Source organism: Bos grunniens, chromosome 20, assembly GCF_055505025.1.
Source record: "Bos grunniens cultivar Pamir isolate PY7600 chromosome 20, Bosgru_T2T1.0, whole genome shotgun sequence".
Classification (NCBI taxonomy): Eukaryota; Metazoa; Chordata; class Mammalia; order Artiodactyla; family Bovidae; genus Bos; species Bos grunniens.
Genome location: NC_141184.1, coordinates 57,019,533 through 57,033,462, shown reverse-complemented (window position 1 = coordinate 57,033,462; position 13,930 = coordinate 57,019,533). Strand labels below are relative to the sequence as shown.

General features: G+C 41.5%; 1 protein-coding gene and 1 long non-coding RNA gene across 8 annotated transcripts in view; one reads left to right on the top strand and one right to left on the bottom strand.

Moving 5' to 3' along the window:
* RGS7BP (regulator of G protein signaling 7 binding protein) overlaps positions 1 to 13,930 on the bottom strand; it is a 132,608-nt gene that overhangs the window by 38,713 nt on the left and 79,965 nt on the right. For 3 of the 4 annotated variants that reach the window (XM_086361926.1, XM_086361928.1, XM_086361927.1), the window contains exons 4-5: positions 4,745 to 4,892; positions 2,618 to 2,688 (exon numbers count right to left, since the gene is read on the bottom strand). In XM_086361926.1, coding sequence (XP_086218052.1) covers positions 2,618 to 2,688; positions 4,745 to 4,892 — 219 coding nt within the window. Of the gene's footprint in view, positions 1 to 2,613; positions 2,689 to 4,744; positions 4,893 to 13,930 lie in introns of those variants that run through there. The other variant, XM_086361929.1, reaches the window with a different exon arrangement.
* Positions 1,455 to 13,930, top strand: part of LOC147350440 (uncharacterized) — an 81,098-nt gene continuing 68,622 nt past the window's right edge. For 2 of the 4 annotated variants that reach the window (XR_015148858.1, XR_015148861.1), the window contains exon 1: positions 1,455 to 1,593. This is a non-coding gene — a long non-coding RNA (uncharacterized LOC147350440). The remainder of the gene's footprint in view (positions 1,594 to 13,930) is intronic. The other 2 variants (XR_015148859.1, XR_015148860.1) reach the window with 1 other exon arrangement.

Below are 13,930 nucleotides of genomic sequence, written 5' to 3'. Positions count from 1 at the left end.
CCTCTCTGTAAGGTTAGTAGCAGGCATGTGATAAGCATTTTTTCATTGAATCTTCACAACTCTCTGAAGTAGGTCACCTGATCTCTTTTTCAGGGATGAGGAAACGTACATGTTCAGAAGGGAAACAACTTCTTCCAGGAAAATGGCAGAGCCAGCATGGTAACCCAAGGCTCGCTGTAACCATGCTGACAACTAGCAGCAAACTTGCATGCTGTGTCCACAGGGTCACCACCATGAGTTGGAGTAAAACACAGCTTTCTCAAAACCCTACAAGGCCTCTCAAACATAACTCAAAGCCCAAGGCAGTAAGCCTGGGTCAACAGGCCCTTCAGGGGGTCCTTGCAGCTACCTGGTGCACCACATCTCCTGCCTCTTATTTTCCAACACCCGCCCCCCTCCCTTGCAGCTCGGGTCACACCGCACTCTTCTGTCTGTGTTCTCACCTCCACCTCTCCACCTTCTGCCACACAGCTCCCTGAGCCAAGCTGTACTCCAGCTCTGCCGCCAAATCCTCTCCCTCCTCGCTCAGAAGCAACCTGCCCTCCCTCCTGCTGAGGCTGTGCTCAGAGAAAACAGGAGGGGGATCTTTCCTTCTTCCACAAACCCTTTCCCCACCCTGGGTGTACCACTCTCTGAAGCGGATGCTTCACTTAAGATTGCTCTTGGCCACATGTGCTTGGTGAAAGTGATTATTACTAGCCCTTTGTACGTATCTTCAGACTCTGGGGCTGCAAAGTTGGGTGCAGGTTGAACAAACATTTACTGTTTATGCTGGCTTTTACTCTACTGTGTTCCAAGCATTTCTCTAGGTACTGAAGACAAAACAACTGTATGGAAGCATACAGAGACCCTTCCCTCACAGAACTAACATCCTAGTGAATATCCCCTTTCCCTCCCTGTGTTAGAGTGTATACTCCCATAGGATAGTTCTGGAGATGCACTGCCTGGGATCACATCCCAGACTTCCTACTTATAGTCTGTTTGGCCTTGGCCAAGTTAGCTAACCTGTGTCTCAGTCTCCTGTAAATCGGGAAATGTGAATAGCATTTCCCTCAAACATGTTATTAGAATTAAAGAAGTTAATACAGTTAATACGTCTAAGGTATTTAGACTAGTGGCTGTGACACTATAATTTATATATGTTTGATCTTCTATCTATTCCTGGCACAGAGGTACTAAAACTCTTGGAATGTCCTTAGAGGGCCATAAAGATGTCTTTTGTTAGGTTAATAATGTGATTTTGGGAAAACACCCGAGGACAGTGTTTTCCTGAGTCAGGAAAACACCTGGCTCCTAGGAGAACCAACTCTGTGATTGGAGGGTTAGAACTTTCCATCCCATCTCTGACTTTCAGGGAGGGGGATGGGTTGGAGGTTGAACCAATTGCCAATGGCCAATGATTTAATCGATCATGCCCGTGTTTAGGAAGTTGCCAGAAAAACCCAAAAGAAAAGGGTTTGGAGAGCTTCTGAGACTGGGAAGATGGCCCTCCAGAAGAGGGCATGGAATTTCTGCACCTTTCCCCACACCCTGCCCACACTTCTGCCATCTGGCTGCTCCTGAGTTAATATCCTGTAATAAGTCAGTGAACTGGTAGGTAAAATCTCTCTCTGAGTTCTGTGAGCTGCTCTAGTGGACTAATTAAACCTACGGTGGGGCTCATTGGACCCTCCGATCTACCTAGATGTACAGAAGCTTATGTGACAACTTGGGCTTGGGACTGGGGTCTAAAGTTGGAGGGCGGGAGACAGTTTTTTAGGACTACTGAACCCTTCACTTGTGGAATCTGATGCCATCTCCAGTAAGTGTCAGAAATCAGTTGAGCTGCAGGACACCCAAGTGGTGTCTGATAATTGCTTGGATATGTGGAAAACGCCCCCACACATTGGAACTGGATACAAAATCACAGTGGCAAGATATGTTAATTACTACTGTTAGTTTGTTTAGATAACATGTGGATGGCAGAGCATTTCCTTTGGAGGTGTTCTTAAGTCTCTTCCACTATAAACTTTAAAGAAAACCTTTTTATTTTGACTGGGTCTTTGTGGTTGCTGCACGGGCTTTTCTCGTCATGGCAAGTGGGGGCTACTTTTCCTTGTGGTACACAGGCTTTTCTCATTGTCATGGCATCTTCTGTTGCCAAGCAAAGGCTCTAGGGCACGTGGGCTCAGTAGTTGCCACTCCTGGGTTCTAGAATATAGGCTCTGCAGCAAGGGGGATCCTCCTTGGCCAGGGATAGAACCCAGTCTCCTGCGTTGGCAGGTGAATTCTTAACCACTGAGCCACTGGGGAAGCTGGCTGTAAACTTCTTCAGCCCTTCTGTGTTTGCCACACCTGGTGCAGTGCTCTTCGCAGGGTAACAATGAATACATGTTCTCGACTGACGGGGCCAGAGAAGGAGGTGTCTGTTATCAGAGTGTTTCTCAACGCCCCTCAGAACAAAACTGCTCTCACCTGATAAACTATTCTCTCTTATCTTCTCAAGGAAAGACAAATGTACACTCGATGCCTTCCATTGCTTGTGTAAAAAACACTTGCTTTCATTTCTCAAGAAACAAGACCCAAGGTTATCATGTGAAAAACATCCTCTGCCTCAAAAAGAAATGACAAGACTCACCTTGATTTTTCAGTGGTAAAGGCATAGTTTCCCTGAGTTTGCTTAAAAGGTTTTTCATTTCTCGCATGTCTCTGTAAAATTGATAAAAAGAAAAAATAATCAGCTGTAAATTTTGGAAACACAATCTCCAACTGTCTGTTCTATGACACAACTGAAGTACAAAGTCTGTGCCTAAGTGTACCAGTTTGAGCCTCCAGTAGGCAAATAATTGCATTTATTTTGCTTTTACAAGAAGAAGAAGAAAAAAGCTGAGTTGGGTTGGCTCTGAAGGAATTAGAACTACTCTGACAAACATTTCCACAGGGCATTCTGCTAGTAGGAGCCCTCCATCTCTGCCTTTAGTTGGACCTGGCTGAGATGAGAGACGAGTACTCTGGTAACGAGGACAGTACTTCAATTTCCAAGGGCAGGTGAAGGACACCCAACTAGGACATCAGGGGTACCCTGGGGAAAGGTGAGGCTGGGCAATGCTGTTCTCATCTGGTCCCAGTGCTGTCCTAGCTATGGGTCCTGGGTGATGTTGAGGCTGGGCGATGCTGTTCTCATCTGGTCCCAGTGCTGTCCTAGCTGTGCGTTCACTCCCTGTCGTCCCTCATTACGCAGAGATTCAGAGTAACACAGGTGTTAAGCATTTCCAAGGGTCAACACATTAAATTGACTTGGAATATTTTTACAAAGCCCTCCCAGTAATTTTAAAGTGCAGCCCAGTTTGAAACCCACAGATCTCTTAGGGAAAAGTGATAGGAGAAGCAAGGAAGCCCTCTCCCGTAACAGGTCTACTGTGCCTGCTTCTCCCACTCGCTCCCATCTCCTTTGACCAGAATCTGGATTTTGAGGCTGAAATGAAATACTGCCAATGCTGAGGGGTGGACTTTCGTGTTATTATTATCCGCCATAGCTTGCTCTCTGACAAGCTTACAAGACTTGATTAGTGCTTCTGTTCAAGGTTTCTGAAAAGGAAAATGGCTTTGCTGATGAACTATACCCTGACCATGGCACTCTGGCAGGTTTTCTTCCTGGGAATAGAGCAAAGCATTTTCTACTTTATAAATTAAGAGAAATCACTCCCTCATCATTTGTCTATAGTTCTATCAGATCATGCCAACCAGCTTTATTGTTTGAATTGTTGGATTTCCAAGCTTATACAAAGTCCAAGTTTTATTAATAGCACATAATTGCCACATGCTTCAATTTTCTATAAACACAGAAATTTGGTAATTAGCTTTAGAATTATATTACAATCTGAAAGTAAAACCACAATGGCTATAAATGCCACTGTGTTACATTTCTAAAAATAAAAAAATAAAATGTTCATTATCTTGTCAATGACTCAACCCCACACACACAGAGCTCTCGGTGGAATTGCCCAGCGTTCATTCAGCTGCTCCACGTTGGCTCTGGGGACATGAGTAGCAAAGGACAAGAAAGCAGTGTGAAGGCCAATAAAGAAGGGGCTGATGCCTCTGCCTCAAAGAATGGAATTTTTAGCATCAAGATGTGATTATGATTATATTATTATTGCTTCCTTTTCCCAAGTGAAATAGAATCACTGTAGAATCTCTTCTTCCCAAGAAAGAAACCGTCTGGCCTTGAGCTACTGCTTGTAAAGACAAATGCATTAACACGCTTTGACCACTAAGGGGCCATCAGCTAAATCCCAGGAGAGGTAGAGAAGCCAGCTCTTCAGAAAACTGTGAACTAGATCGATGCCTCGGCTCCCGACTGGCCACTAAATAGGCCATCCCATACACCTGAAATCTGAAGATATCTTTGCACGATTTTGAGTTATTCTCCCTGAAACAAATGGAAATGTTGGGACCCAGCCTGGTGAGTGAGCAGTGATGGGTATATAGATTTGACTTTCTTGCTTCCCAAGGCAGCACTCGGTTTGCATCTCCATGGAGATGCACGGCTGATGGAGTGGGATAAGCAGAGGCTGGGAGCCCACGTCTCCTGGCAGTTCTGCTGCCATTCTGTAGATGGATTTGGACTCCTTACTGTCTCTCATCTTGGTTTACTGAGAGCTCTGTTTTCTGATTCTAAAAGAAAAATAATGTCAACCCTCTGTAGCCCCTAAGTATTAACTGGAGGAGGACTGCAGTCTATTTGGGGTAACTTCCCACTTACCTCTCAGTGTTCTCAATGTCTGTGGAAACCTGCCAGGAATGTTGCTGAATATCTACAGGGGATGGCGAGGAGTCCTCGAGAGCAGGTGTTTCAGCACACTCCTCAATTTTGCAATCCAGGCTCTTGCTTCCCCCTCCAGGCTCCTTTCCTAAGGGAGTGGGTGTTGGTAAAGAGAAGGGCATAAGAAATCATAAATGCAAATTCTATACCCAAGGTATCATTGCAGACTTTGGTTATGCTTTGAGCCGAATGCTCCTTTAACCCTAAAAGCTTTTATTAATATTTATTTTTTTATTATTATTATTTATTTATTTTGGCTGTGCTGGGTCTTTGTTGCTACACATGGGTTTTCTCTAGTTGTGGAGGGCAGGGGCTACTCTTCGTTGCAGAGGGCAGGCTTCTCACTGTGGTGATTTCAGTTTGTTGAGGATGGGCTCTAGGCTCGCCAGCTTCAGAAGTTGTGGCGCACAGGCTTAGCTGCTCCGTGGCATGTGGAATCTTCTTGGAGCAGGGATTAAACCTGTGTCCCTTGCATTGGCAGGAGGATTTTTAACAGCTGGATCACCAGGGAAGCCCCTAAAAACTTTCTGAATACTAAAGTGATTTGTGTGTGTGTGAGTAGCGTATTTTCACAACATTCTGGGACAGGTATCTTGAGGTCAATTCAACCTGAAGTGAGGGCCCTGCTTTTGATGGAGTATTGGTGAGTGAAACCAGATTAGCTCGGGAGAAGGGGAGTTAGCCTGCGAAGTCGTGCTGCTCTTTGGTCCTCAGATGCAGGGCCAGAAGCAGGTGACACCCAGCAGGAGGAACAAGAGCCCCTGGTGCTCTCTCTGATTCTGACACCAGCTCTGTGGGCCTGAGGGTGCAGTAGAGATTAAGGACCTGCCTTCTGTTTCACTGGCTCTCCAGCCTCCTCCAGCGTATCCTTCTGTGAGGAAAGAGCCCAGTCTCAGGATCCAGCCATACTCTGTTGAGACCATCAGTGTCATCAGCTGAAGCACCTTGCACTGAATAGCTGGCCATAGCAGTGCATTGCCAATGCACTGAGACTTGTACTTACCGTGACTGATCTTAAGGGAGTAAATCAAATGCTTTCTGGAAACAAATCTCCAAACTGGTTAAGCCATAAATTCCTATGAAACTACATGGGAGGTATAGCCTGTGGCCCAGGTGTCCTCTGTAAATGCCTTTTATTCTTCCTTGAACATCTGTGTATCTGCAAGGAGGTATCTTGCTATCATGAGAAGGGCCTGTGAGGCTCAAGAACAGGATTTGAAACCTGGCCTTTACAGTTGTTCAGTTATTCATTCATTCACTCACAAATGTTTCCCGAGTGTCAGCTAAGTATCAGATACTGGGCTTGATGCTGGAGATACAGAAGTGAGAGAAAGACATAGTCTTTGCTTCATGGAGCTGGAGATAGACAATTTAAAAAATTACAAATAATTACAAAGCTGTTGTATAATATGATGTAATCTGGGAAAAAGTGGGTAGCTATATTGTTTCACTCTTTCAATGAGTTTTATTTGTATTATGTAACTACAGCTCCTGGTTGTCAAGAAATCGTTACAGCCTGTATCGTTGAATGTTCATGAGATAGCAGCTCCCCCTGGTTACCTCTTAGCTCAGTTTCCTTAATCATCATGTAATTGTTTTTGCATGTTAAAAAAAAAAAACCCAAAATATAAAAACACTTAAGAAAAGGCAGGCTGTTACAGTAAAATCTAATGGGAATCTTTTCCCTTGGGTTCCTGATTTGAAGGAGTCTACTATACTTTCACTTTTCACTTTCATGCATTGGAGAAGGAAATGGCAACCCACTCCAGTGTTCTTGCCTGGAGAATCCCAGGGACGAGGGAGTCTGGTGGGCTGCTGTCTATGGGGTTGCACAGAGTCGGACATGACTGAAGTGACTTAGCAGCAGCAGCAGCAAAAATTTTATCCCTGTCATTTCTAACCCATGAGGTAGCAACACAAGGAGAAAGAGACAAGCAATTAACTGGTAATTGTGTACCATTCATCAGCCTATAGTAGAAATGGACCTGTGAATATTCAGCCAAAGCACAAACACAAGTTTACTGGTGAAATTTTTGTTCCTTTTGTGTATACTTTATGTACACTGATCCTGGGTGATTTAATTGCTTTTTCCAGTTTTATGGTATTTCTGTTGGTAGAGATTAATTAAGTACATAATTTAGCATACTACCATTTCCCAGTTGGAAGGCACTGACTTCTTAGCATTTGCACTCATCTCCTGGTAGAGTGCACAAGTGCAGTCCATGTGGCACCTACTTCTGAGCATTCAGCCTTGGGATGTGAATCTGAGCAGTGGTGGCTAATACTTGAGTGAGAGACAAAACAGGGTGTGTCCCCCCCAAAACAGCCCAAAGCTCTAAAGGAGAGGCCCATCTGAAAGCAAGCATGGCTCCTGTTTCTGCTCCTTTGGTGCTGAAATCTGTGGAGAATGGAGTATGGTTTGGGCAGCAAATTGGAGACCCAGAAGATTCACACAAATTCTCTGCTTTATGGGCTCTGCTTGGTGTGGGACCACTGTAGGCCTTGTCCTGTGGTCAGGACTAGAGAGCCCAAAGCTTTCCTTCGTGGGAACAGGGGAGAACTCAAGGTAGCGTGATGTTAGGACTTAAAGTCCTTCCTCTACCTCCTTCATACATTCACCTCTTACACATGAAGTCTTATATGGACTCCAGTCCACAGTGACTTTGTTTCCTCTTACTGCCTGTGCTAATTCTACTTACATAAGGAAAATACATTCTATAACTTTTTCAAAGTAACATAACTACTCATGTATTCCTGAAACAGGCCTATGAGCTTGCAATGCCAAGTATACCCTCCTTTCCCTCAGTTTTCAGAGCTTAGGTCTAATTCTGCTAATGCAGATGAACAAGAATGGAAAACCTGGATGCTGGACCTGCAGTTTGGTGCTGTCAGCTCACAAAATCTCTGCAGAAGTTTGATCATGCTATATCTTCTCTGGCTGGCACATCATAAAAGACAGGAGACTGGAGTGGTTTTCAATTTCAGAACACATATTCAGATCCAAACTGCCCTCATTTACTGAGAGCACTGACTGGACGCTGGGCATCCTTCCCACTGCGGTCTCTATGTATTGCCTTCAGATAACTTACCACTGTTAGAAAGCATGTTATGTATTTGCTAACTAGTTTATTATTTGCTTGCCCCAATCCTACTCTAATCATTCATCTCCAAACTGTATATGTAAAGTCCGTAAGGCCAGGAATTAATCTGTTTTCTTTAGTTCTATAAGTCCAGTACCAAGGATGAAGTCTTACACATTGGACAATTTCAATAGATCTATGGCATTTAAAAAGGTAATTATATATGTTATACAACTTTCTTCACCATGTCATCATGGTTAGAGATACTTTCATATTAGTGCATTCTGATTTATTTCATGCTTTTTAATGGATGCAGAGTATTCCGCAGCAAGGAATTTACATTGCAATTCTTCCCTTTCTTTACATATGCCAATATTTGTATAGGACAGATCCTTTAATATAGAGAACTGGGACAAAGTACACGTATTCACATTTTGTACTTAAATACATATTGCCAAACTGGCCTCCGAAAAGGCTATGCTAATTTTTTTTTGGCGGTGGTGTTGGGTCTTTGCTGTGGTGTGCAGGTTTTCTTGTTGTGGAGGATAAGCTTTGCTGTCCCATAGCACGTGGGATCTTAGTTCCCCAACCAGGGTTTGAACCTGCACCCCCTAAATTGGAAGGCAGAGTCTTTACCACGGACTACCAGGGAAGTTGCAGCCTATGCTAATTTACATTTCGCTTCCACCAACTCTGAATGAGAGAATCCATTTCCATGCACCTTTGCCAGAACTTTAATTATCAATATTTAATTTTGCTTCTTTGATGGGGGAAAATAGAATCTTTCATTGAATTTCTTTTTCCCTCTCTTTTATTACTACTGAGATTAAATGTGGATCATTGAAAAAGCAAGAGAGTTCCAGAAAAATATCTACTTCTGCTTTACTGACTATGCCAAAGCTTTTGACTGTGTGGACCACAACAAACTGTGGAAAATTCTTCAAGAGATGGGAATACCAGACCACCTGACTTGCCTCTTGAGAAATCTGTATGCAGGTCAAGAAGCAACAGTTAGAACTGGACATGGAACAACAGATTGGTTCCAAATAGGAAAAGGAGTATGTCAAGGCTGTATGTTGTCACCCTGCTTATTTAACTTAAATGCAGAGTACATCATGAGAAACACTGGGATGGATGAAGCACAAGCTGGAATCAGAATTGCCAGAAGAAATATCAGTAACCTCAGATATGCAGACGACACCACCCTTATGGCAGAAAGTGAAGAATAACTAAAGAGCCTCTTGATGAAAGTGAAAGAAAAGAGTGCAAAAGTTGGCTTAAAGATCAACATTCAGAAAACTAAGATCATGGCATCCAGCCCCATCACTTCATGGTAAATAGATGGGGAAACAGTGGAAACAGTGGCTGACTTTCTTTTCTTGGGCTGCAAAATCACTGCAGATAGTGACTGCAGCCATGAAATTAAAAGATGCTTACTCCTTGGGAGAAAAGTTATGACCAACCTAGACGGTATATTAAAAAGTAACGTGACTTTGCCAACAAAGGTCCGTTTAGTCAAGGCTATGGTTTTTCCAGTGGTCATGTATAGAGGTGACAGTTGGACTATAAAGAAAGCTGAGTGCTGAAGAATTGATGCTTTTGAACTGTGGTGTTGGAGAAGACTCTTGAGGGGGGTTCCTTGGACAGCAAGGAGATCCAACCAGTCCATCCTAAAGGAAATCAGTCCTGAATATTCATTGGAAGGACTGGTATTGAAGCTGAAATGCCAATACTTTGGCCACCTGATGCAAAGACCTGACTCATTTGAAAAGACCCTGATGTTGGGAAAGACTGAAGGCAGGAGGAGAAGGGAATGACAGAGGATCAAATGGTTGGATGACATCACCGACTCAATGGACATGATTTTGAGTAAACTCTGGGAGTTGGCGATGGACAGGGAGGCCTGGCATGCTGCAGTCCATGGGGTTGCAAAGAGTTGGACACAACTGAGCAACTGAACTGAACTGAGATTAAATTTAATATTTTTTTGTAAGTTAATTGGCTACCTGTATTCATTCCTTCTTTACATTTTCTGTTCATATCGCTTGGCTGTCTTGCTGATTTGAAAGAGTTCTATCTCCATGATAGATAATGATAATTTCCACTGCAAGTGAAACTATAAATTACTAGCATCTGAAACTTGGAACTTTAGCAAAAGATGACTCATTGATTACTTTTTCAGTACTGTCTAGGTTTCATGGTTTATTAAAAGATTTTGCTTTCCTTGAGTCTGGTAATTTATTTATCCTTGAAAATCATTCACTAATTACATTTTTAATAGTATAGTTTTCTATTGTAACTGTTTCTAATCTCTAGTGCTGCATATTGACGGCTGACAATTTCTTTGTATACCACTGCTTCTTGGATTTTGTGTCTTCCTCTTTCCTGGATTCATTTTAATTTTTCTGGAATATATGTTTGACTATTTTGGAGGAGATCTTTGAATACAAAATTTCTTAGTCTTCATATTACTGAAAATACTTTTTGCTTCTCTCTCTGTACTTGCACTTAAATTCTAATTGGCTGGATATAAAAATCTATGTTCTAAGTTTCTTTCAGAACTTGGCTGATATTGTTCTCTTTCTTCTATATATATCCAAGGATGCTATGTATGTAGACTGTTTATGGCCTTCTGAAAGAGTTTTATCTTTAAACAATTGAGTTATGAAATGGTTCCTAAATATGTCTAGATATGAGTACTTTATACATTACTCCTTTTTTGGCATTTGACTTGCATTTGTAGTCTATTTTCTCCAGTTATTTTATATTGAAAATTTTCAAGCCTATAGCAAACTTCCAGAATAATTCAATGAACATCCAAATATTCTAGTTTCACCAATTGTTAATATTTAGGCCTATTTTTCTTTTTTTAACTTATTTTTTAATTGGAGGAAAATTGCTTTACAGTGTTGTTGGTTTAGCCATATTTTTCTTTTGTCTCTCTCCCTCTCTGTCTGTGTGTGTATATATATATATATGCATATATATAGATTTCACATATAAGATTATGTATATAATTTATGTATATGTACAATGTTTATAATTTTTGACGGGCCATGTAAAAGTTACAGACATTAATGATATTTCATCCCAAATACTTCAACATATATCTCCTAAAGAACATTTTCCTATAGAATCTTAAAACCATTATCACATGAAAAACTTTATTTAACTTTAATTAAATCCATGATTCAATTCAATTTGATGCAATACTATTATTTAATAGATGGGCTTCCCTGGGGCTTAAATGGTAAAGAATCTGCTTGCAATGCAGGAGATCCCAGTTGGATCCCTGGGTCGGGAAGATTCCCTGGAGAAGGAAATGGCCATTCTACCATTCTTGCCTGGAAAATTCCATGGACAGAGGAGCCTGGCAGGCTACAGCCCATGGGGTCGCAAAGAGTCAGATACAATGAGCAACTAACACTTTCACTTTATTATTTAATATATATATCTAAATTTTCCAGTTTTCCAAATATTCCACAATATCCAGTTTTTCCAGTAATGTCATTTATAGCTTTCTTTTTACATTGAAGGATTCAATTAAGGATTATGCACCACATTTATCTGTCATGTTTCTTTATTCTCTTTTAATCTAGAACAGACTCCTGGTCTTTTTTCATCCTTCATGATGTTGATATTTTTGAACAGAGAGTCCAGGCCAGTTGTTTTAAAGAATGTCTTTAAATACAGAATTGTCTGATTATTTCCATAAGTCTAGATTCAGAGTAAAGTGAGAATAATTCTCATTTTAAGTGAGAATATTATAGAAGCAATACTGTGTCCTTTTTAGTGCATCGCATTAGAAAGCACACAAGTGTTTGTTCCATTATTAATGAGGTTAGTTAAGTACCAATAGCGTGGTTAAGGTGATTTCTTCCAGGATTTATACGTGGAGGAATCCTTTTCCCTTTGTAATTACTAAGTAATATGTGGAGTGATTTATTGAGATGTTATAGCCTTCTCAATTTAAATATTTCTTTCATTAGGTTTGGGGAAAGCTTTTCTATTTGTTGATTATTTATATTTTCTCAGTTCTATCAGAATTCCTATTTCATGTTAGTCTCTGGATCGTATTTATCCCCTATATTCTATATTCACTGTGGGGACTGAGTTCTGGGAGAGTAACTTGACTTGACCTTTCAGGTCGCGATTTTATGGGTTTCTGTTTGTTTTGGCTGTACTGCAAAGCATGTGGGATTTCGTTTCCTGACCAGGGACCAAACCAATACTCCCTGCATTGGAAGCCCAGAGTCTTAACCACGAGTCCCTATTTTAAGCTCTCAGTATTTCCATTATAATATAAATTGTTAAGAACTGTGAAGGGTCTGAATTTCCTCTATGTGTGTTAACCTGCCACAATCTCATGGGTACTGGAAAGAGACACAAGACTCCTAGGTTAGAGACAAAGACAACTTTGTACACAAAACAGGAATAGAGTAGCAGCATTTGTGTTAATTTCTTGAGACACCAGAAGGGGGTCTCATACCTCCACACGCACAGGAGATAAGAGCCCTGAAATTAAGGATCCAAAGTCTTCTATAAGAAGACTTTATAGAAGAGACATGCCTTCGGTAAGAAGGCACGTCTGCCCTTTGCTTCAGAGGGAAATATTTTCATTATACTGAATTGTAAGCATCCCTTGCTCTGGAGGGAGACACAGTCTCTCTTTTTCAAGACATTTACTAAATAAACATCCTTGAAAAGATAGTGTAAAACAAAGGCAGTCAGTATCTCACTTTGCAAGATATGCAGACATGCTAGCGACTGAAAAACTGTCTCCCAACACTAATTAAACCATCTACTGAAATTTTATTTGATAGATAACACTTTCATTTCCAACAAAACTGTTAGATTTCTTACTGCTGTTTCTGAGGCGTGACAGACCTAACACAAATCTCTCTGAGACTATTAATTACATTTATATTTTAAATTCTTCACCTGTTTCTACTTAAAATCTGTTCACCGAGCATTAGCTGTTTGCATATTTCCATTTGGTACATCCCTTTCAGGGTGTGGGTTTTTCTGTTTGCCTGTCATTCTGATGAGCATCTTTCTTTTTTTTTTTTTTGATGAGCATCTTTCTTCTGGTGACTGGAAAAGGAGCAGGTGTTTGGCTGGACAAGGCGTGTCTACAGCTTGTCTTCTGGGTGCTTCTCATCTCCACTGATAAGCTGACCTGGATACACATCTTATTTCTTGGGTCCTGTGTTTGCTTGGAGTTTCTTGTTTACAAGGTCTACTCCAAAGAGATAGGTGGAACAATTTAGCCTGAGAAAAAAACGCTGCGGTCTTGTGCTCCCCTTCCTGTTCCGCAGCTGCCCTCATGGAGGATCCCAGTTATTTCACCCTCTGTTCTGCTTTGCCGCCCAGACCCGACACTCACAGCAGGTGTCCTTCTGGGGCAAGCAATGTCTATCTCAGTTACTCAGCGTGGGGTAGTCCAGCTCTTCCTGAATTCAATTTCGAACATTCATTTCCCTGACAGCGTTTCCAGAAATCCTTTCTGTGATCTGCATTTGTTGACTCTTAGGCTAAAGTATCTCTGGAATCAATTTTATTTTTGTGGTATTTTTCTCCTGCATGAATTTCTTATGTTTCTCCTTGAGTTTCTTATCGGCTCTGGCTTCCTTTCTTCATTTATATCCACCAATCCAATCTCCATTGCTTTTGAGCTTTGAGAAATTCCTCAATTTCTGGTTTCTTGAAATCATCCTTCCTTGTTTTTCAGGGCCATAGGAGACTGTTTTGTGTTTGCCGACCTCTATTTTTTTTTTTTTTTTTCTCTTCCTCCTTTTTTTTTTTTTTCCCTGTGTGACAGAGTTTTGGCAAATGAATTCTGAGTAAGAATGATGTATGCTTCCTCCAGATGAGTGTCTAAGAATCCTCCCGTAGAAACCCTTATGCTTTCTTTTCTCCCCTGACCATTGGATGGATGTGGGGAATGGAAAGAACAAAAGGGCCCAGCCCACCCCAGCTCTGGGGCTGGACTCTGACATGGGTAAATAGTGAACTCTTTTGTTCTAATCCGTTGAGATTTGGTGTT